Here is a 23,677-nt window from a genome sequence, read left to right as displayed (position 1 = left end):
GCACCGTAGACTAAGCAAATAGACTATTCAACCTTAAAGAAAGAAAATACAGAGAGGGATGATGAAGAAAACATGAATAACAATTGCAAGAATGAAAATAGGGTTCATGGGTTCTTCTCTAGGATGTGAAAGATCCTTCTCCCTTACAAAGAAGCAAATCGTAAGTAATTTCCTTAGAATATGTGTTCTACGTAAAAACTGAAGTGATTATTAAAAAGAGAATGAAAGAATATATAGAAGAGGTCGCAGGCGGCTGGAAAAAAGAGAGGGGATCCCTAGATAAAGTTTCTGATTCTTTGAAACTTTTGTTAAAAATCTTAAGTGATGGAGCGGCTGCTCCATTCGGCTGCTCCGCACGGAATTCTCCCAAATTACATTCTTCCCTGCATCCGTCCCTCCAAATGTTCCACAACTACTCCAAACATGTAATGACTCAAAAAAAAGAACTCGATAAGGATTTGAAAACCATTTAGAAAACATATATACAAAGTGTCAAAAACACAATATATCACAAATCCAAACTTAGCTGGTTTACACATCACATGGATGGTTGTAGTTTTTCGTTTTTATTAGGTTTTTCAGCATTCAGTGTACATTCTTGTCTTCCCATGGATGAGAGGTGTGTCTGAGGATCATGAAACATATCATATTATTCAGTATATGTGTCTGAGATCGAGTTATCCTGAATCCAACGACTTTGGTTTTGAGATCATCCCATTGGCCGTGAAAGAGCATAATATCCAGGTTTCTTTAATTTTGTGTTTAGCATTTCATATTATTCAGTATATATGCTTCCTCTCTGACGTTTATTTTATTTTGTTGGCTAGGCATTTTTGTTCAATGACTTTTGGCAGGATATCGAAAAAATAGGATCATTCTTTGATTCCAACTTTACTCTCACGGAGCAGGTGACTCTTATTCTTATCGACAAGAACAGTCTAGTGATTTTTCTAAAAAAAAGGAACAGTGTAGTGACTCAGTGAAATATAATCACACCGTTTATCTCTGTTCCTGGCAGCGTCCCAAGAGCACCTTCATCGGGAATATCTCTTTTAGAATACCTGATCTGAAAATATTATTTTATTATTTAGTTAAATAATTACATCTTAATTTTAATGAAAACTAAAACCAATAAAAGTCGACATGTGTACTGAGAAATCATTGTTTGAGATGTTTCTACCAAAGTCTCTTCCTCTTTCTTTTAATTTTGATTTTTTAATATATTTTTATCTAGATATTGGAGTAAGAACTCCACGTTGAACATGTTATAAGTTCCAGTTTTACGATACAAAAACTCTCTTCGTCACGTCTCCATGGTTTCTGCCACCTACCAAAGTTGATAAATGCAGGGTACGGTTCTTGAATGTGTTTACTACCGTTGTTTCAGCTGATAGTAATATTTATCGATCCTAGCTTTTTCAAAATGTGTTCTTGAATTGTGAGAATACGATCAACCACTACAAGAAAACAGCGGTATTCTGACGGACGTTTCGACGGAAAATAAAATCCTCGCAAAATTCCGAGGAATTTCCGAGGATATTCTGAGGAAACACAAAATTTGGTTTCCTCGGAATTTCCTCGAAATATACCGACGGAATTCCGAAGAAATATCATTCCGTCGGAATATTCTTATGGAATATCGAGGAAAATTGTATTCCTCGGAAAAAACCGATGAATTCCGAGGAAATATTATAGACGTTAGAGAGCCGTTGGAGAGCCGTTGGGGATTTTAAAAATTCCGAGGAAATTCCGACGAACTAGCCGTTGGCCTCGGAATTCCGTCGAAATTTCCTCGGTCTGTCGGCAGGATTTCAACTATAAATACAAGCACCCCTCTTCCTCTTCATTCACTCCATATCTTCATCCTCCCTCTCACTCTCTTTACACACGAATTTTATTCATAAAAAACATGTCTTCTTCAAATTATTTTCGTTCTTGGATCGATCGACCTCATTTGGATCCGAACACGAGATTGCTTACGGAAGAATACCAACGAGGTATAACCGAATTCATGGGGTTAGTTCACCGACAACCGGAAGCAAAAACAGGTATGTTAAGATGTTCTTGCTCTAATTGTAAAAATAAAAAGGTTATTAAAGAGTGGGATGTTTGGACTCATCTATATTTGAGTGGGTTTACACGAAGTTACAAAATTTGGTATCATCATGGGGAAACTGATTATGAACATGGTAGTACTAGCGAACCTCAGCCAGCGGTTAGATTAGAAGAACCAATTAGAACATATGTAGATTATGGTGTAGGTACTGAGCAGATGGTAAATGATCATTTTAGAGGAGAAGATTTACCCAATGCAGAAGCTAGGAGATTTTATGATATGTTGGATGCTGGAAAGTAACCATTGTACGAAGGTTGCAGAGATGGTCATTCAGCTTTATCATCTGCTACAAGATTGATGGGCATTAAAACAGATTATAATTTGGCTGAAGACTGTGTGGATGCGATTGCTGATTATGTAAAAGGTATTCTACCCGAAGATAATGTAGCTCCTGGCTCATACTACGAGGTTCAGAAACTCGTAGCTGGTCTTGGTTTATCGTATCAGGTAATAGATGTATGCAGAGACAACTGCATGATTTATTGGAGGGCGGATGAACATCGGGTTTCATGCAAATTTTGTGGGAAGCCTCGTTATAAAGATACGAGTGGAAGAGTTCCAGTACTATATAAAAGGATGTGGTATTTGCCTTTGACAGAAAGGTTGCAGAGGTTGTATCTGTCTGAACGCACAGCGCAACCAATGAGATGGCATGCGGATCACTCAACAGATGGTGAGATCAGACATCCTTCAGATGCAAAAGCGTGGAAGCATTTCCAATCAAAGTATCCCGACTTTGCGTATGAGAGAAGAAATGTCTACCTTGGATTATGTACTGATGGTTTCAGCCCGTTTGGCAAGAGTGGAAGACAGTATTCTCTATGGCCAGTCATTCTTACACCATACAACCTACTCCCAAACTTGTGCTTGCGACGAGAGTTTTTGTTTCTCTCGATTCTCGTTCCCGGACCAGAGCATCCTAAGAGATCACTTGATGTGTTTCTTCAGCCACTAATATATGAGTTGCAACAACTATGGGCTCAAGGTGCTGAAACATACGATGTTTCGTATAAAGAAAACTTTCAAATGCGGGCAGTACTAATGTGGACAATAAGTAATTTTCCAGCATATGGTATGTTATCTGGATGGACAACACATGGAAGGCTATCATGTCCATATTGTCAAGATAACACTGATGCTTTCCAACTAAAACACGGAAGGAAAACGTGTTGGTTTGACTGTCACAAGAGATTCCTACCACAAGATCATCCATATCGTAGAAGTAGGAATTTGTTTACGAAGAACAAGAGGGTGTTTGACAGTCCACCTCCGGAAATTCGTGGGAAAGATTTGAAGACACAACTTAGAGATTTTGGTGCAGAAAGGACGCCAGACGTCGGTGGACAAGCGTTTTCCGGTAGATGGTGTTGGAGACCTACATAACTGGCACAAAAAAGTATTTTCTGGGATCTGCCATACTGGGAGGATCATCTACTAAGGCATAATTTAGATGTCATGCATATTGAGAAGAACTTTTTTGACAATCTCATGAACACGATCCTTAATGTTCAAGGTAAAACAAAGGATAATTTGAAGTCAAGACTGGATTTAGTCGATATATGTGCTCGTTCAGAACTTCATGTTGATGAGAATGGTAAGGCTCCTTTTCCCATATACCGACTTGATGCAGCGGGAAATGATGCGTTCTTTGATTGGATTTCAAACGATGTGGAATTTCTAGACGGTTACGCATCTAATTTGCGTAACTGTATCGACAGAAAGGAAGGAAAGGTTACTGGCTTGAAAAGCCACGATTGCCATGTAATGATGCAGCGCCTCCTTCCGTTTGCCTTCAAGGAACTATTACCACGAAATGTTCATGAAGCAATTGCATAGATAAGTGGTTTCTTCCGCGATTTATGCACGAGATCAGTGACTCTTGAAGGTATTGAAAATTTGAAGACTAACATAGCCATGATTCAGTGCAACCTTGAGAAGATATTTCCTCCCTCATTTTTTGATGTTATGGAGCATCTTGTTATTCACCTGGTAAGAGAATTGGAACTTGGTGGTCCTGTGCAGTATAGATGGATGTATCTGTATGAGCGGTATATGTTCCATTTGAAGAAAATGGTGAAAAATTTAAGTAGGGTGGAAGGTTCTATAGTCGCTAAGATGATCAATGAAGAAACTTCAAACTTTGCCGAGTACTACTTTCCAGCAGAAGTTCAGACCAAAAACAGAAGACCTGCTCGGCATGATGATAGAGGCGAACGGGCAACATATCATGTTACGGTTCCAGACATTTTCACAGACGTTGGACGATTTAGCGGAAAACCAAATGACCGTCAACTTACTGAGCAGGAGCGCAGTCATTTGCAAACATATTTTCTCACCAACTGCGAAGATGTTCTTCAATACGAGAGGATTTTCATGGCAGAAAAGCGGTTCGAATATATATACGCCACAGAGGACGAACTAGAAGAAATGAAGCAGAGAGAATTTGCTGGATGGATGTTTACTTATGTGAGTGCTGGTTTGGCCAGAGGTGAAACATTTGACGATTGGATACGCGAGATGGTCGTTGGACCAAACTTTGTTGTGAAGTCATATCCGAGATTTTGTACTCGAGGATATGCATTCACAACTCAGAAGAGGAGACGTTCGAGTACGACTTATGATGCTGGCGTTTGTTCTGCATCATGAGATGATGTATACTACGGACACATACATGAGATTTTGGAAATCAAGTATTTGGGCATGGTTGGATTGCGCTGTACTGTTTTCTATTGTGATTGGCACGACAACACTCCAGATCGAGGTGTGAGAACATATGCATTTGGTGTTACATTAGTAAATTCGAGACGGAAGCTGCAATATTTTGATCCTTTTATTCTTGCTTCTCAGGCCGATCAGGTTTGTTATATCAAGTACCCCCGGGTAAGGAACAAAGATGATCCATGGGTTACTGTTACAAGACTCAACCCGAGAGACCGAGTTCAGGGAAGTTCTGAGCTGGAAGACCCACTACAACCAAACACATCCGGCAACTTAAGTGCAGCAGAAGATTTAGGTGGAGTTGGCCTTGTAGTCGATTTAACCGACTTCGGAGAGGAAGCCGCCGTTCACGTAGAGGATGAACCAGTGATTGGAGAGTTTCACCGAGATCCAGATTCAGATTCATCTGGTGATGATGACTCGGAAACAGACTAGCGACGACTTTTTTTTTTTTTTTAAGATAAATACCGAGGAAATTCCAAGGGCATATAGGTTTTCCTCGGAATTTCCTCGGAATAGACCTTGTCGATTTAGGGATTCGATTATTAAAACTTTTTTTGTAATTATTAAACTATTTATATTTTTGTGATTAAAAACTATTTTTTAACTATTTTTTATTTAAACTGTTTTTTTATTAAAATTATTAGAACTAATTTTTAAATATGTTTTTTTTTTAATTTACAGGTCTAATGATGATCAGACCCGTCCTCGACCGCATCGTAGCCGGGGTGGTATGGAGAGCCAGTCTCGGGGTTCGTCCGGCCATAATTAGGATTCCCTTTCGCCCCACAGCTCCTACCATACATCTCCCTCTCCATTACCCGCTCCTGCTGCTCCCGCTCCCGCTGCTGCACCCGCTCCTGCTCCTCCGGGTCCTCCGGGAGTGATGAGTGTTGCGGAGTTGGTTCGACAGCCCGGTCGTGACCATCTTCTTTATCTCACTCCGTATCCACATGGACAGGGTCAAACATGGTAATTAAACTTTTATTTTTTTCTTTAAAATTTTATTCATTATTAATAATTTGTTCTTTTTATTAGGTTCAACCGATCCGGGAACGGGATCAGCGCATGGATCAACCGTATGATGTATTCGGCCCAAGACAAGGGACATCCGACTTTTACTGACTTTCCTACCGAGAAGCAGCATTTGTAGTTTCATCAGTTTGCGGTAAGTATTATAATTTTTTACTTATATTTTTTATTTATTAAAACTATTTTTTGTAATTATTAAACTATTTTCTATATTTATTAAACATTCTATTAATAAATTAGCAGTTACAAATTTGAAATTTTTAGAAATATCAAAAGTTTTATATTAGTTAATTATCTTCTAAATGATATTTATTTTTAATTCTTTTTGGATGAGAATATTTTGGCTGAGGTGGATAGTTTCAAAAGTCTTGAATTTAGTCCATTTTATATAGTAGGATTATCATTTACTTATTCCATTGACATTTCTGTTTCAGGCTAAGTGCTGTTAATTTCCAATAATACCCTTAGAGATTACTACTTTTTTCAGCTAAAAGCGGGCACCGTTTTCAAAACCCTTAAGATTTAGTATTTCTTTTTTTTTAATTGCTTAAGAAAAATCTGAGGGATTGGCGGTGTTGTCGTCAGATGATTCACGAGGATCACACTGTTACTCTCTTTGATCTCTTGTCACTTTTCCGTTTCTCTTGTGCCTAAAAAGTTAAAAAAGATCACACTCCACTTGAGAGAGAGAACTTTAAACTAGTCGACTTCTCGATTGTCTTCGCTTTAAACACCGTACAATCGAATCTCTGTGTCTGAAAGTTTCCATTTTTCGATCTGGGTATTTTCTAAAGCTCATCTTTTTTTAGTTTCTCATCTAAGCTTCTTTTCCTTCAATTCCCTTTTGAGTTTTCAAATAGTACTTACACAGGTAGAAGCTAGGTTGTTCTGCAAATATGGCGGCCATGATGAAGCTTCAGTGTACTAGTAGTAGTCCCTTTGGTCTGAACAGAAAGGTTGTTTCTGACTCTGGAAGAGATAGTTCCTTCTGGGGAGCGGAGGTTGTCAAGGCTAATCATCTGAAGGCACAGAGTGGTGGACCTCAGAAGATTCAGACAAGGCTCATTCGCTCTGTTCTCACCCCATCTGTTGATCAAGAGTCTCATGTATGTTTTCACACATTTGCAATTGTTCACGAGAAAACTTATTGAGAAGTCTTTCAGTGGATTTAGTTTATGTTTTGCTTGGAAATGAACTCAAGTAAGCTCTACTGGTGAATTTTTATACGGCTGCATCTGATAACTTCGATTTTCTGTCTAGTTTTAGCTGGAATGTGATTTGGACTGTGTTGAAAATGACTTCTTTTGCTATTAAGAATTGCTGTGAGTAAGTGTCAGTGTCTGTTGAATATTAGATCGATGGCTTATTTAGAAGCTAAGACTACTGATGATAAGCCAACACACAGTGGGTTTACTTGAGAAAGTTCATCAGCTGCTCATAGTTTAGCTGCAGGTCTACTATAACTAGCATAGGACTCAATGTAGCAGATTATAGCTATTGTTAGTTTATAAGCATACTGTGTTTTTTTTTTATGTTTTGGTTGGGTAAGAGAATCGAACTCTCATCAATCAAGTTTTCTTCTTTTTGTCTGGTTTGGTGAATTTAATAAGAATATATAGTTTTACAGCTTCTAGTCTTCCCAAGTAGCTTTTTGTTACTTCCAAGTGCTGTTTTGATATATACAGAATGCATTTTTCAGGAGCCTCTGTTGAGAACTCCAAGAGCAGACCCAAAGAATGTGGCATCTATCATACTAGGTGGCGGTGCTGGGACTCGCTTGTTCCCTCTTACAAGCAAGAGAGCTAAACCTGCGGTGCCAATTGGAGGGTGTTACAGGCTGATAGATATACCAATGAGCAATTGCATCAACAGCGGTATTAGGAAGATCTTCATCTTAACTCAGTTCAACTCATTCTCTCTCAATCGCCACCTTTCTCGCACTTACAACTTTGGCAATGGAGTCAACTTCGGTGATGGTTTTGTTGAGGTGAGAAGATAGCATTGCCCCTCCCCACACCATACATTTATTTTATATTCCTGCATGTTGATTTTTCTCTTGGTTAGGTTCTTGCTGCAACCCAAACTTCCGGAGATGCAGGAAAGAAATGGTTTCAGGGAACTGCTGATGCTGTTAGGCAGTTTATATGGGTCTTTGAGGTACTCATTACTGTCTCCTTTTATTCTCATAGTTAGTGTTCTTGTCGTTGCAAGAGAAACATAACTTGGTGGTGTGTTTATGCAGGATGCCAAGACAAAGAATGTGGAACATGTCTTGATCTTGTCTGGTGATCATCTCTATCGGATGGATTACATGAACTTTGTGCAGGTTAGTTTTTGTTCTTCTCATCGCTGAGCTTCATGTGAACGTTTGTTTCATTTATTGTTTGGTTTTTGCAGAAGCACATTGAGTCAAATGCTGATATCACAGTTTCTTGTCTTCCCATGGATGAGAGGTGTGTCTGAGGATCATTACCCTTGTTTATGTGCTTCACTTTTTGTTTGATGATTGATTCCTTTTATTCATAGCCGTGCTTCGGATTATGGCCTGCTTAAAATTGACGAGTCTGGACAAATCGTCCAGTTCTCGGAGAAACCAAAGGGAGATGACTTAAAGGCAATGGTAATGACTTCTTATGTTTTTGTCAAAACGTTCGTTAATGCAAGTTTAACTCAACTAACTTTCTTGATTGTTTGTTTTCAGCAAGTTGACACTACAGTTCTTGGTCTGCCACCAAAAGAAGCTGCAGAGCTCCCATACATTGCATCGATGGGAGTTTATGTGTTTAGAAAAGAGGTTTTGCTAAATCTTCTAAGATCGAGTTATCCTACATCCAACGACTTTGGTTCTGAGATCATCCCGTTGGCCGTGAAAGAGCACAACGTCCAGGTTTCATGTCATTTTTTCTTTAGCATATCATATCATTCAGTATATGTGCTTCCTCTCTGACCTTTGTTTTATTTTGTTGGCTAGGCATTTTTGTTCAACGACTATTGGGAGGATATTGGAACTATAGGATCATTCTTTGATGCCAACTTAGCTCTCACCGAACAGGTGATTCTTATTCTTACCTACAAGAACAGTTTGGTGACGTGGTGAAAAATCTAATCACACCGTTTATCTCTGTTTCTGGCAGCCTCCTAAGTTCCAGTTTTACGATCCGAAAACTCCCTTCTTCACATCTCCACGGTTCTTGCCACCTACCAAAGTTGATAAATGCAGGGTACGGTTCTTGAATCTACGTACACCGTTGTTACAGTTGATTATAATATTCATCGATCCTAGCTTATTTCTTGAATTGCAGATACTCGACTCCATAGTTTCACATGGGTGTTTCTTGAGGGAGTGCAGTGTGCAGCACTCTATTGTGGGAATACGATCACGTGTAGAGTCTGGAGTAGAGCTTCAGGATACAATGATGATGGGAGCAGATTTCTACCAGACAGAAGCTGAAATCGCGTCTCTATTGGCGGAAGGGAAAGTCCCTATAGGTGTAGGCGAGAACACCAAGATCAGGTATCTGATTCCAAACAAAGCAGAGTCCTCTGTTGTAGCCATTCATTGTCTTACTAGTGTTGTATTGTGTAAATGCAGGAACTGTATCATTGACAAGAACGCCAAGATCGGGAAGAACGTGGTCATAGCGAATGCAGATGTATATATATCTTGTTCTCATAAATCTTTTGTTAATAATATTCGATGGACTTTTTTTTCTCAAAACGTTCTCTGTGTTGCAGGGCGTGGAAGAAGGAGATAGGCCAGAGGAAGGGTTTTACATAAGATCAGGCATAACCGTTGTGTTGAAGAACGCTACCATTAGAGATGGTTTGGTTCTTTAATCTAAACCGCCATCGTAGAAGCAGTGTAAATCTCTCCCTTGGACTTTTTAACGAGAGACAAGACGCTATGTTCGATTGAAATAATTTAATAAAACAAGAGGGATAACTTAAGAAATTGTTATCAGATACATTTTAAAATATGTTATTATCCAACAAGTCACTAAAATTTTGGTGATCTTCTAATGGAGAAGTTGTTATAAAGCTGGATTTTCTCTAACTATAACATCAATATATAGTAGATGTTCCTATATATCCCCTATATATTATTTGAAAAACATTGCAACATTTTTTGTAGCCACGTGTCATTACTATAATAATTCTTAAAATCCTTAGAGAAATATGTTGGTTCATCTAAATATACAATAAACTTTTTACTAAACCATGATAAATACATTATAAATGCGCTTCATTATTTCCTTAAATAAGATTACAGAATTGCCTAATGTGGCTAAAGTATATATGATAATTAATGATTTTGAATAATAAAAATTTGATAAAAATAAGTGTGTATTATAATTATATTTGTTTAATTTTAAGCTATTAAAATAAATTTTGTCAATATTTAAAACTTTTGTTATGACATGATACAAATAATTAAAAAATAATATAAGTTGAAAGTCTCATTTAATAAGTATCAAAAATAAAAGATATATAATTATATGCATCATTTTAAATTTAACTATATGCCATATAAAAATACATAAATATCTTAATTTTGAAATTTACTTTGAACATTTTTTTGATAAAAAATTTGAAAAATATTGACAACTTAATTTTTTAAATATTATAAATTACTTAAACCATTAATCCCATAGTGAAAATTTTGTTATCACTAATTTAGACTTTTTGCTATAACAAATACAAATGATAAAAAAATATGAGCAAAAAGCATCATCTAATAAATATTAGTATTAAAATATCATATATATGTTACTATCATTTAAATTTAATTATATATCATATCAAATAGAAAAAATATTTTTTCAATTTTTATTTATATGTTCACACCAATTTAATTATATAAGTAGTAGATAATAACTTTTTAATTATTCAATATATATTTATTATTTTATAATATGTTATAAACATATAATATATAAAATAATTTTTATATATAATGTTCATTCCGCGCTCTTAACCTAGTGTATCATATATATCACCAAAACATATTTTATACCAGGATTGTTTTATTTGTGAAACTTCTAAATAATCTAAATGATTTTTGTCTAATATATAGCAAACTTTCTACTCCTCAAAATCACAATCTTTTGAAACGCCACTAGTTATATAATCAGAATGTTGTTTCAAATGTTTCAATGAATATAATCAGACCCCGCAACCGCTGTTTCTTCGTTTCAGTTTAGTGTTGGCCAATCTGGAACAACTAAGGTGGCGATTGGTTTTCCCGCTACCACCCGCAAACGCAGCTTTTGCGGTCGGTAGCGGTTGTCGGCGGTTTGCAACAATCACTCAAATCGCCCTAAACCGCTTCAAACCGCTCCGAATCTCATAAATTCAAAAGCTGGCTCCAGCTAGCGTTTGCGGTTGCGGGCGGTTGCGGGAGGGTAAAATTTTTTTCTTTTTTTTAAAACAATATATATACAAAGAAATAAATATTTAATAAAAAATTTAAAATTAAAATTATGAAAATATTAAAATATATCTATTTTATTTTAATTAATATTATAAAATTTTATAATAAAAACAATTTCAATAAATTTTCAAAAATTAAAATTATAACTTTCTAAATATAAATTTTATATTTATTATAATTTTATGATTTTTGATATTTTTATAATTATATTAAATGTAAATATTGTTAATTTATTATTTGACTGTTACCGCATTTGGTAGTTAACCAGTCATAAGTCACCCGCAAACGCACAAATTTTTAACCGCAGTACCAGTCGTACAAATCTCTTAAAACCGCTAGAAACCGCAACCGCCCGCATCCACAAACTCCCGCAACCGCAACCGCAACCGCTGCGTTTGAACCAGTCAGGCCCTAATACGACGGTTTGAACGCCTAGGAACGTCACTCTTGCTGCCCCGCAAAAATCGTTATATATAAAACAAAGAAAGACTCAGCTTTGAGTAAGTTTAGTCTTTTGTTAGTGTCCACCATAATGTTTTAAGGTTTCTTTCTTAGTTTTGTTTATTCTTGCTTCTAATATTTCATTCCTTGCTGTTTGTCAGTCACATGGAACATGACATGCACATATTCGCAGTTCCTAGCCCCCCCAAAAAAACTCCAACCTGTTGTGTCTCACTCTGGTCTTTTTACAATCAAACTGTCTTACCATGCTCAACTTGGTCGTCTGGTTTTCAAAACAAGTTTCAAGCTGGTACATGTGTCGAGTTAGTTCCTATTCTCTTAGGAACTCCATAATGGTTTTGTTTTAATATATTTTATTTCTGAGAAAATAGCTTCGGTAGTACCAGCTCTTTCAGGGAAGAACAAACTTGAACCACTCTCGCAAGGACCGGTCATAGACATAACCAAGTGAAACATTGGCCTATACCTCTCTCAATTTTTTTGAAAAAAGTTAGACATAAACCTCCAAATCTGTTTAAATTTTTTTATAGAAACTTTTACTAAATTGTTTACAATCCCCTAAAATCTCACTACCAACTTGCAATGTTGTCCCGTCTGAGTTCATTGGCATGTAAAACTAACTACAAAGAGTAATGGCGAGTGAAGGTCAGCATCACAAAACTTTAAGAACCACTCTCAGTGGAAATTGGTCGTCATGCATCCCAACTTTGAACCGCTAAATCATTACGTAAGTGAGTCCATAGCTGCTTATGTTCCGTTTCTTTATTCGCATATCTTTCTCTTGTTCGTATTATTAGCTCTTGGTAGGCTTCGGGTAAGTTCTAAGTATGAAGATATATGATCAAAGCCTATGACGTTTGGTGTGAAAACGGTATCAAATATTGTTTCTGACCAACAATTTATAATGTTAATTTTATTAGTACCCTTGATCCCTTTAAGCAAAAATTAAACGTGTAATTAGAATGTGATATGGAGGCCTTTTTAAAGTAACTGAATTAATCACCCTTATTTTCCTTCCCACGCTTTCTCTAGATATTAAATATATTCTCTAAATCTTTCATTAATATCTTTCCCATTTTATTTATTAAATTTCCTTACTGATAAATCCAGAAAATAAGTACAAAATCTTTGTTGACCTAGGTCGTCGTTACATTTGGATTTCTCTTCCTTTTTTACCTCTTATTCTCTCCTTTTTGTCTGCTCCACATCGGTCAGCTATGACGACTAACCAAAACGGAAGAGATGGAGACGAGAATCCGGAGGAAGCCTTGCCGCCGTCTCCGTCTCAACAGCTTCTACGTGAAAGACTCAAAGCTTACGAGAATATGTATGGCTCCTTGGATGATCATTACTCACGTAGAACCGGATCTTCACAGTTTGCTCCTTTGTCAGATTTGCGAGCCCTTGAATCTGACTTTAGAAGATTGGGTGTCTATGATTCAAACCCTCGCCAACAGCCGCTACGTGATCAACGTGGAAGCAATCAATTTCCTTTGAATGGTGGAGATCGAGGTATCAATGAATACTTTAACCCTTCGTATTTTCACTCTCAAACTGAACAAGCACAGATTAATCTGGAGAGGATGTGGTTTAGGAAGGATAATCTTGTTAATGGGTATCATGCTTATAAGTCATCTAATTATGGTTCTTATGGGCGTGGCAATAGTGGTATGTCGTTTCGTTCTCCGTACTTTGACCACTGTGAGGTTCCTTTCCCTCAAAGTAATAATCATAATTCTGGTAATCAAAGCCGTTGGAGTTATTCACACGGTTATGTGCCTCGAACCCATGATCTATTCAATATGAATAACTCTAGGGCTACGGATAACACACTGTCTCGTGCTAAAAACCGTGTGGATTCTGTCGAGTTGCAAAACTTGATTGCGGAAGGTTCAAGAGACACTATTGATCAGATATTTGATGAGCTGATATCACATGTTTGTGAGCTGATGACTGATCCTTTTGGCCATCAAGTATTTCAAAAGCTCATGGAGAAATGTACAAATGAACAAATCACTCGGGTTTTGGAAATTTTCATCCAACAACCTAATCAGTTTGTGAGAATTTGTGGCGATATGCATGGGTATACACTTCTTTTTTATATAGTGTACGTATGTTCATTTGATATAATCCAACTTAACTGATTTGTATTTTCTTTTGGAGATCACAGAACGCGTGCAATACAAGATTTGATCCGATGTCTTAGTTCAGAAGAGCAAATATCCCACTTCATGGTAACTATATGCCATGTTGCATTACTTCTGAGCAAGAGCACTAATGCAAATGATGTGATTATGTTTTGCTTCAGCCATTTTTCTCCTTCACAAACAAATGTAAGTATCTCTCATTTCTAAAAAATAAACTTCAATGTGACAATTTATGTGATCTCTGATTTGTTTTATAGGGACTTCTTCAAATGATTGTTCAAAACTGTTATCAAATTGCAATTGATCATTATGGTTCTTGTCTACTTCAACAATGCATTGGAAAATCCCGTCAAGAAATAAGGGAGCCTTTGATTAGAGAGATAATCGCTAATGCTATGAATCTATGTGTGAATCGCTATGGGTATGTATTATACAACTAACATGATTAAGCATTAATCATTTTATATCTTACTCTTGCATGAAATATATTTTTCCATTTGTCAGAAACTATGTGGTCCAGTATGTGTTGGAATTGGAAAATTTTCAAGTGGCAGCAGCTCTGTCAAGATATCTCAGTGGGAATTACGTGCAACTCTCTTGTGACAAGTTTGGAAGTCATGCGGTGCAAAAATGTTTAGAAAGTAGACAATTCAACTCGAGGATGATCATCAACGAGCTGCTTACTGACATTGATTCACTTCTTGTAAATCCTTACGGAAACTATGTAATTCAGACTGCATGGGTTGTATCTCAGGTAACGAAAATAAACATGCTTTTAGATCCATTTTGTGTGAAATCATTAGCTTATTTGTTTACTTTGTCTTGCAGAATGATATGCGAAGTGAATTGTTGTACCATATCAACAGGAATCATCCGTTGTTGAGGTGCAATAGATACGGGAGAAAAGTACTTGAAAAACTTAATCTTTGGACATAAGAGGGCATGTTTGTGGAATTAGATGAGAACCACGCACGATTAGTTATTCATGTTGGTGTTTTTTCTTTTTTCATTTAGACGTTGACTCAATATTGCCGATTCTCTTTTTATTATTAAATGTTTTTAGGTATGTGTTGTAGGTCTCAAATCTCAATAGCTCTCAATAGCTAGAGTCTCTTATCTCTTCAACCGTCAAACGTGCTTTTAGGTCCAAGAGTTTATGTTGACTACTTTCTCTGAGTAAAATCTCATTTGTCTCATGTTAATTTTTATAATTTTTTTATTTGTAATATGGACTTAAAGCTGGTGATCTCATTTATTTAACTTTGTGGCCGAAGAGCTTTATGAATTTAGGAAGAGGACCTGCCCTAGCATCTGGCATTCCTTTGTTTTAGCTTGCGCAACAAAATCATGTTTTTAAATAAAAGCCACAGGATCATAAGTATACATCAGAATGCACAGAATCATCATACTCAATTGCTTTGTTCTGACTTTAATTTTCATCTCTAAGATCATGCCTTTCGTGTTCCTTAAGGCTAATTGGTCCCTAATTTATGCTGCTTTTATATAAAGTATAATATAACTACATGTGGTACAGCTTGTTCCTTGTGGGAGCAAGGTCCTAGCGGGTTCTGATGGGCATCTTGTGTGGAGGCGGCACACACCTAAACAGTTAACTGGGAGACGACCATCAGTTCATACCTTGAAGACTATAATTTGGTGGAAGGTATCTTGATAGCTCATTCTGGTAGATCTGTGGGCCTGTGGCTACACTTTTAAGGTTTGGAGATATGTCAACGGGACATAACACTTTGAACACACGATGAAACAAGCATGTGTGATTGATAAAATTTGGTTCAATGTCCCTTGCTTGTCAATGGATTGCTTTCCACCTTCTGAACTCATATTTGAAGACTTATCTATGGGCCACAATCAAGACATTGCATGCAGGGTTCAGTAGACAGAAAAATGGGTGATGTTTAATGGTTTAAGTAAAAAGCTTATGAAGCAGGAGATCGGTAATGTGATAAATGATTAAGAAACAAAGCCTAGATTATAAGCAGCCAAAATGTTTTTTTTTTTTTTTTGCTTTGCACAACATAACAGCCTAATGTCAGATTGAACCAACAAGTTGCATGTATGATTAGGCCGGTTGGTTTGTGAAATAATCGGTTCATAAAAAACCGGATGAGATAAACCGGGGTAGTTCAATCTTGGTCTAGCAGATAGTTCACCAACCAAGTTAATCCTTCGTTAATTCACATTCAAAATCTCTAACTCTATTTATTGATTATATCTTGTTTGTGAAGATCAGATTATGGTGCGCTCTGACTTCACCGGAGTTGGTGTTGGATTAGGGCTCGGTGTTGGCTGTGGATTTGGCCTTGGTTGGGGTTTTGGAGGTTGCTTCACCACTTCTCTCTAAATATTTTTACTTTAAAACAAGGGTGTAGATTTCACTTAGCTGGACATGAACTTAGTTCCAAGTATTTAAAAAAAAAAAAAAATTCCATGAAACTAAGATATAAATATCATGTTCCTAATCGGTTAAAGATGGATGTTATGTTCATGACATGAGACCAAGGACAATTCTTAGAATATTGTCAACATATTGGAAAGCTATATTATAAAGAAATGAACGCAGACCAATATTTTCAACTATACTCTTGACATGCTTAGAGTGCCATTGACAATAACTCCATCTTACATTTGATGGTAGATTCATACTGGATTGGATTATTTCTGTTGCTTTCTTGCAGGAATGCCTTTGAATGTACTAGGCGTTGGTGTTGGTAAGCTTTAATACATGCGTCTTCTTCTGTGCCTTAATATAATGTCACAAGTAGGGGTACTGCTTCATCTTTCATCAAGTATCAAATAACAAAACGCATGCGTTATTGGTATTTTGAAGGTGGTGGTTGCGGTGTGGGTTTAGGCCTCGGTTGGGGTTTCGGGACAGCCTTTGGTAGTCACTACCCGATCATCTAGACTTACATTTCAAGGCATCCAGTTAGACAAGGCAGATAACACGTCCCAAAACACTTGGCAAGTCTTGTCTACTTTCAGTTATTCGAATTATTAAGTCCCAAATCACTGAGCTCGGATTTTATTGTAAATAGAAAAGATTCTGACATCCAAAACCACTTAGAATTATCGAATAAAAATCCATATTTGTATAACAAAACATCCACTTATACACAATGTTTCACTTTACGATGTGTTTACTCGAATTACTACTGTGTACAGTTGAAAAGTAGTTTTTGCAAAAATCCGTCTCAGTTGAAAAAGCCCGTAGACTTTGCATTTTTAACTGTATAATCACAAAATGCAACAAAACTCAGATCAGGTGTTGAAATTAATCATGCGAATCAGACCCATCACCTGGAAACTCGTTTTGGTGAGCCACCATATACACACCTCTCTTTACTGGCAAACCACCCATGCTAACTCGCTTGTACTAGTTGCATATATATATAGTGATGTGTGTGTGGCTATGTGTTCAATCACAAGTACTACTTTCTTTCTCAGATTCTAACTAAAGCAATTGTGTCAGTAAGTAGCCATTATGGGCAGAGTGATGTTTTGGTTTCTTGTTTCCATGTATCTATGCCTCATTGGCCATATGATTGGTGAGGCTGCAAGAGAAGGTGCCATGATGAGTGAAGCAAAATCCCATGAGATGGGAAAGAGTAACCGACACGTAACCGGGTTTAAGGGTGAACTCACAGCTGGCGGCTATGGGGGCGGGGATCCAGGGTATGGTGGATACGGTCCAGGTGGTGGTGGTGGTGGTGGTGTTGTGATTGGTGGTGGATTTGGTGGTGGTGGTGGTGTGGGTTGGGATGGAGGAAACAGAGGAGGCGGTCCGGGATACGGGTCAGGTGGTATTGGTGGTGGAGTCATCATTGGCGGCGGCGGTGGTGGTGGTGGTGGGTGTGGCGGTTCATGCGGTGGTGGTGGTGGATATGGACACCTTGAAGCCAGCATGATGAAATCAAGAAAAAACTAGAAAAAGCAAGCAGTTTCTTTAGATCGTAGAAGGAAAAAGGGAAGAAATAAGGATGTACTTTAGCATCTTGATCATGCTTAGGAGTTTGTAATGTGGTGTCACGTTTAATGAAATAAGAGTTTTATTTGGTCTTTTAAAAGTTTCTTTGATCTCTCTCTTTACGTCTTCTCTTGGGTTGGAACATCCGAGCAAACTCTATTGTATAAACGATGCAATAGAGTTGATATGGACATCTGAGGCTGTTTTCCACCACATATAATAGTATATTACATCCTCCATAGAGGGACCGGACCACTTTTGGTGAACCTTGGTTCTTCCCAACTCTTCTACCACTTTCATAAAAAAAAATGCATGCAAAGTTGTGATTACTTTCTAAGAAGTTTTTTCAATATACGCATACATGGTTGAGTGTTTTGTTGTAATTATCTACAAATGGTTACCGTTTTAAAACGTTTTGGTGTGGCAGGTAGAATAAATACCCAAGATGCATACAGCGCTTCAGTGTCATGAAAGAAGGTTTTCTTATACTGATTGATTTTTTGGTTTCTTCGTTGTTAATGGGTCCAATCGGTTAACATTTAAAAAAAAAACACTTTTAACTTTTGTAGTTGTTATCCAGAACACACCCGAAGTGGCAGATGCTTCAGCAACTATAAACAATTAGCAAAAATTGGTTATTGCTTGGCTCAAGTTGCTTCTCTAGTGGAATTTTTCTTTTAGCTTATTATCTTTTTTTTTTTTTTTTGAAACACTTTTTAGCTTATTATCTATTGTGGAGGTTTTTTGTTTGTAAAATTTGGTGGCTGGAGGTAGAGCAAGAGAGGCAACCAAACTCCCAACTCCTGAGCATATCCAAGTCCATATGTCTTGTTTCTACCACTAGTCTACCAACCACAAATGGTCCCTTATCACATATTCAAATTTATACGCAAAAAATAAAAAAAATGAGACTTTTAACGGAAGACTAACAAAAGATCGAACACCTATGCATCAAAACAAACAAAAATATGCGTAGGAGTTTGATCATTTATGAAAATGTAAATTTAAAACTAAGAAAAGAGCTGTAGCAGCAAGAGGTATGATATTATTCAAACAAAACTAAAATAACTCTAACATGTATAAATTTAAGAATATTGAAAGGAAAACAACTATTCTGACAAAGAATGAGTCTAGTAATAACTTTAACTGAAAAAAAAGTACAAGGCAGGAGGAATGAATCAATGTGCGAAACTTTTGTCTGTACAACCAACAAACTCCATAAACTCAAAACAGAACACATGAAAAATCTGATTAAGCTTTCTCCGAGAAGTCAAAACGGGGCTTCTTCGCCGGCATCGGGCTCATCACTTCGTCGTCTCCGTTCACCAGCGAGAATTCCGGTACAGGAGGGATGTTAAGGTCAAACCCACGGTGACCGCTGCTGACGTGGCTGGTGGACCCCGCTCCTTCGGAGTTAGCCACGCTGCTGCTACTGTTGTTATTCCCCTCGTAGTGGCACCGCTTGTGTCCGCCGAGAGCTTGGCCGGAAGGAAACGACTTGTGACAGATCGAGCAGACGTGAGACTTCCCACTTCCGGTTGTCACGGCGGATGTGGTCGACGTCGATTGATCGTCTCCTCCGCCGGATAGGGTCTGTGATAAGTTTTTCCGGTGGCTCGCCTTGTGTCCCCCGAGGGCTTGGTAAGACGAGAAGGACTTGTCGCAGACGCTGCACGTGTAGGTTGACGACTTCTCCGCCACCGTCACCGGAGGAGGAGGAAGAGGGTTACGGTTGCTGCGATCGCCGTCACGAGCGAGGAGCAAGAGGCAGAAAGCGAGATACTCTTCTTCTGTGAGGTTCTTGTGGTGGAAGTCGGATCTGGACCGTTTAGATCTTTTACCTTTGGTCCAGTGATCGACGCCGTGGAATCTTGAAGAATCTTCGAACAGAGGAGGGACCGGTGAAGCTAATCTCGGTGAACTGATAGCCTCGAGCGCCATTAGTAGATTAGAATCTGAAGATCTTTCTGGTAAGAAACAAGAAGGGGAATTTAGAGAGGCTTTTTTTGTGATGAAATGAATTGAAAAGGGGAGAATTGTTTTATGTTGAAGAGGAAGTGAAAGAGTGTGAATACATATATAGAGTGAAAGGTGAAGGGAGTGTGGAAAGGAAGTTGCGTGACAAGTGGTGGGAAAGTACAAAGAGTGAAGGTGGTGTTTGGTTCGACTTAGTACACGTGTGGAAAGAGTGGTGATGAGATGAAAAAAAAAGGAAGAGATCGACTATAAAAGACTTTTTCTTCATTTACTTTTTGATGCCATGCCGCCTTGCAAGTTGCAATATTCTAGAGAGTTTCTCTCTGTTTTGTTATGGTCATAGTCATGGTCATCCTATGCTACACGTTTCGAGTTTTTCTATTTATTTTCAAGAAGATAGACAATTCTAACTTATAACTACTACTAGGAGCTAGTTGACCAAAAAAAAACAGTTATATCTACTAACCAATACTGATTTGAAAAGCATCTACATACAGAGATTCATTTGAGATGGACAAGTTCTAGATGAATATGAATGGGAAATGTTGACTATATAGAAGTTTTGAACAGTATTGATAGTGAAAAGGTAAAGTTTAAGGAATAAAAGAGAAGGTTGAGACGGTGCATGAACAAAGACTAGAAGAAGAATGCTATTCCAAGTCTAGACGGTCAAAACCCAAAATTAGAATAAAAGTATATTTAAATCGAACGAACCAACTTGTTTTTATGGAAACGAACTACATTTGACTTAAACACAAAAGAACCATCTTTTACTTTTCTTCACGCGGTGCTTTTCAAACCGTCCGGTTTAATTGCTTTTATTTGACGCAAACACCTAACCGGATGACGGCATTGAGTAGTGGCTAAAGATGAAGTCGGAAGATATGTATGGATTGGAGGACCCCAAATTCACATTGAAATGCTGGAAAACAACGGATAATCATCGACGTATAAACTATATACACTGCACATTACGTGTCAATTACTTTAACCTTTGATTATCACACAATAAACGAATGGGTTTTGTCGTTATTTTCCGGGTTTCTCACCATCGAAGTGTCGGCCACAAATTATTATGGTCACGTTTTGATCATGTTATTGTTTTTCAGTTCTCTAACTTCTATCGTAAAGTTCCTCACTGAATTTATTATATAAAAGATATTATGTGTATTATTATATGGAAGAAAAAAAATTTGACAACTTCTTTTTTTGTTACAAATGGAACTCGAAAAAGAAAACCATTACATTAAATCATTTAAGAAGAAGCAATTTGAACAGATTCGGTAATAAGAGGATCACCTTCTAATCATCGAATCTGTTTGAGCATAGCCGCTATAAATTCTCTTTGGAGCTATGTTGCAGTTTATGCTATTTGAAATTTAAATTTGGTTTTCAGCCAAAATATGGTTTATAATTGACGTTAACGCTGGTAAAATAGTTGTGGTATCACAAGTTCTCACTGTGGTATGCGTCTCTGTTTTGGATGGTTTACATAATTAGATCCAGGTTCGAACAGTGCATGACACAGACACGTGAGTGTTTGTGTATAAAGAAAAACTTGAAACTTGTGACGACTTGTGAGGAAAATATGTGATGCAGAGAAACAAAAATGTGTTTGTCGGCGTGTCATCATGCATGGGTCACGCATTACCTTTTGAAAGAAAACAAAACTCACACAAACTTCCAACCTCTAACATGTAAAAAGTGCCAAGACATTAGACACACTCAAAAGTGATTCTTATAACTCAACTATTTTTATGCGGTTGGTGTCTAGCTTTTTTTGGATTAGAAACGAAGATAAACGAAAAAATTTGGACGGTGGATGCTATCAATTGGATAGTGTTTGTTGTACAGTGGGCGTTAAATGATTAATTGCATGTAGTCATCCCCTATATTTTAGGGGTGTATTTAGTGTATCATGTACAGTAGTCGGCATTAATATGATACTGTTAGATTTTTTTATTTATATTTTGTAACAATACTGTTAGATTAAAACTAAATGATTGGAATTGATAAATGTATCTGTCTCCATCATTTTCAAACGCTAGTTCTTATTCCATTTATCGTATTCAAATTCTAGTTATATATTGTTGCAAGTATCCGCTGGAAATGTGATTTTCTCGAATACTTATAATTGTTGTTTTGAAGGTTTCTCAGAGACAAAATGGAGATTTTGAAGAATAACTAGTTATATTTTGTTTCAGAGTAACTAAATCTAAAGTGGAGATGATTGTGTGTATATAGGTTCTAAGATCATTTGACAATCAGAAATGGAAAGAATGAGCATTAGAGATGTAAGTAGGGCCTTTGGGTCAGTGGAGGTATTCTGTGGGCAATGCGCGTTGGGTTTAAATATATGGGGTCTATTCGGCCCACTCTGATTATTTTTGGGGTCAACCCTTGTAAAAGTTACTTATTTTCTCAAAAAAATATTCGCTTTCTCATGTACTTATGAATTTTATAATCGTTAATGTTCGACGATAAGTAATAGTCATTCTGTTTCGAATTATATGATGTCTCAAAAAAGTTTATGTTGTTTCAAAATATAAAATGTTTTGAGGTTTTAAAGCTAATTCTAATTTTATTTGAAACTGTTCAATCAAATAGATTTTATATTCTTTTTATAATTGGTTAAATAATTTTAAAACTATTTTTTTAAAGTACATATTTAAAGAAAAATAAGTATTTTTAGTTTTTGTACCAAAACATCGTAAATTATAAAACTGATGTAGTATATGTTTGACTGACGATAAAACATCACGGTTTCTTTTACATCACGAATGTTACTATGAAATATTTTGAAGTTTGAACACATGAGAAAGCAGGTTTAAACTAATCTCATACTCATTGTGGTCCAATGTACATTGAGGTTTCGGTTAGGTAGCGTTGGGTCCAAGCAAGTGATCCAGGGTGTTACTAGATCGCTCAATGTATGTGTGGTATAAGTCTCTTGTGGTCAAGTTCTTGTATCCATATATTTGGTGAATGAAAGTTGAAGTTGAGTTAAAAAAAAAAAAAAAAAAAAAAAAAAAAAAAAAAAAAAAAGAAAGAACTAAGCGACCCTATTTATAACCCCCAAAACCTTGGTCCCGTAAGACTAAAAAAAGATTTGTTGTGCCATCATCACTTTTGTCGTTTGCTATGTTCTGGTAAGGGAAAGTAGAGTTCTATCAAAATGACTTACTGTTGTTTGTTTCATTGAGTAGCTTTAATGTGTCTTTTTGAAGAAACTTAAGGATAGAGATGTGAGGAACGAGGATCAAGATTTTAAAGGGTGCACGGTTTGAGCTCGAGTAAGAAATTTCAATGGATTTCGGAAGTCTATTATACCTAAAACCTAAAGTACCTCATGTCAGTTGAGAAGCTAAGACCAGCTCCATTGAGGGGATTTAAAGAGGAGTTCTAAAAACATGCCAAAAAATAAATTAGAAAATAGGAAAAATCATAGAACCGGATCTTAGAGCACATGCAACGCAGGGTCCATAGGAGAAATATTAAAAAATTGATTTTTTTGGTTTTCGTGTCGGATCGGAGCCGAAAACTCCCAAGCTAAGGATTGATCTCAGCTGAATTTTGTTACTGTGTCGCGGGCCCCACGGCACGTGGCGGCCTACGATTAGCTTTTTTTTTTTTTAATTAGATGAAAAAAAAAATTAATAAAAAAATAAAAAAAAGCATTGGAAATCGAGCCTGGTGAAACTCAGTGTTGCATGTGCTCTAGGAAGGGATTTTAAAGCTTTCAAATCAACTTTTTAACTTTTAAGGGTCCGAATGGTGACCGCAGAATTGGTAATATTAGCGGGACGGAA

The 23,677-nt window shown here is 37.0% G+C and overlaps 4 protein-coding genes across 7 annotated transcripts; 3 read left to right on the top strand and 1 right to left on the bottom strand.

Annotated features, from left to right (window-relative positions):
• Positions 1-6,390: 6,390 nt before the first annotated feature.
• On the top strand, positions 6,391-9,818 carry LOC106367311 (glucose-1-phosphate adenylyltransferase large subunit 2, chloroplastic). Of its 3 annotated transcripts, none has more exons than XM_013807053.3 (13): positions 6,391-6,647; positions 6,738-6,972; positions 7,566-7,853; positions 7,931-8,023; positions 8,109-8,192; positions 8,264-8,319; positions 8,393-8,486; positions 8,568-8,753; positions 8,838-8,918; positions 9,001-9,087; positions 9,169-9,380; positions 9,459-9,519; positions 9,602-9,818. In XM_013807053.3, exons 2-13 carry the CDS (start codon positions 6,763-6,765, stop codon positions 9,701-9,703), a joined length of 1,554 nt encoding a protein of 517 aa, XP_013662507.1. In that variant the 5' UTR covers positions 6,391-6,647; positions 6,738-6,762; the 3' UTR covers positions 9,704-9,818. The 3 variants fall into 3 exon arrangements, with proteins under 3 accessions (XP_013662507.1, XP_013662506.1, XP_048596091.1); XM_048740134.1 differs by having other exon boundaries at positions 6,402-6,647; positions 6,727-6,972; XM_013807052.3 differs by having other exon boundaries at positions 9,169-9,519.
• A 1,799-nt stretch (positions 9,819-11,617) lies between these two features.
• LOC106363216 (pumilio homolog 15) lies at positions 11,618-14,972 on the top strand. Of its 2 annotated transcripts, XM_013803001.3 has the most exons (5): positions 11,619-13,842; positions 13,930-14,092; positions 14,164-14,327; positions 14,411-14,660; positions 14,735-14,972. In XM_013803001.3, the coding sequence occupies exons 1-5, from the start codon at positions 12,977-12,979 to the stop codon at positions 14,840-14,842; spliced, it is 1,551 nt and encodes a 516-aa protein (XP_013658455.2). In that variant the 5' UTR covers positions 11,619-12,976; the 3' UTR covers positions 14,843-14,972. The 2 variants fall into 2 exon arrangements, with proteins under 2 accessions (XP_048596089.1, XP_013658455.2); XM_048740132.1 differs by having other exon boundaries at positions 11,618-13,842; positions 14,411-14,972.
• A 2,124-nt stretch (positions 14,973-17,096) lies between these two features.
• LOC106364660 (ctenidin-1-like) lies at positions 17,097-17,983 on the top strand. The gene has a single exon (XM_048740133.1). The coding sequence runs from the start codon at positions 17,409-17,411 to the stop codon at positions 17,850-17,852; it is 444 nt and encodes a 147-aa protein (XP_048596090.1). The 5' UTR covers positions 17,097-17,408; the 3' UTR covers positions 17,853-17,983.
• A 933-nt stretch (positions 17,984-18,916) lies between these two features.
• LOC106367310 (zinc finger protein ZAT10) lies at positions 18,917-19,988 on the bottom strand. The gene has a single exon (XM_013807051.3). The coding sequence runs from the start codon at positions 19,830-19,832 to the stop codon at positions 19,143-19,145; it is 690 nt and encodes a 229-aa protein (XP_013662505.1). The 5' UTR covers positions 19,833-19,988; the 3' UTR covers positions 18,917-19,142.
• Positions 19,989-23,677: the final 3,689 nt, after the last annotated feature.

This window comes from Brassica napus, chromosome A9 (assembly GCF_020379485.1).
Source record: "Brassica napus cultivar Da-Ae chromosome A9, Da-Ae, whole genome shotgun sequence".
NCBI classification, from domain to species: Eukaryota; Viridiplantae; Streptophyta; class Magnoliopsida; order Brassicales; family Brassicaceae; genus Brassica; species Brassica napus.
This window is presented reverse-complemented; position numbering and strand designations above follow the sequence as displayed.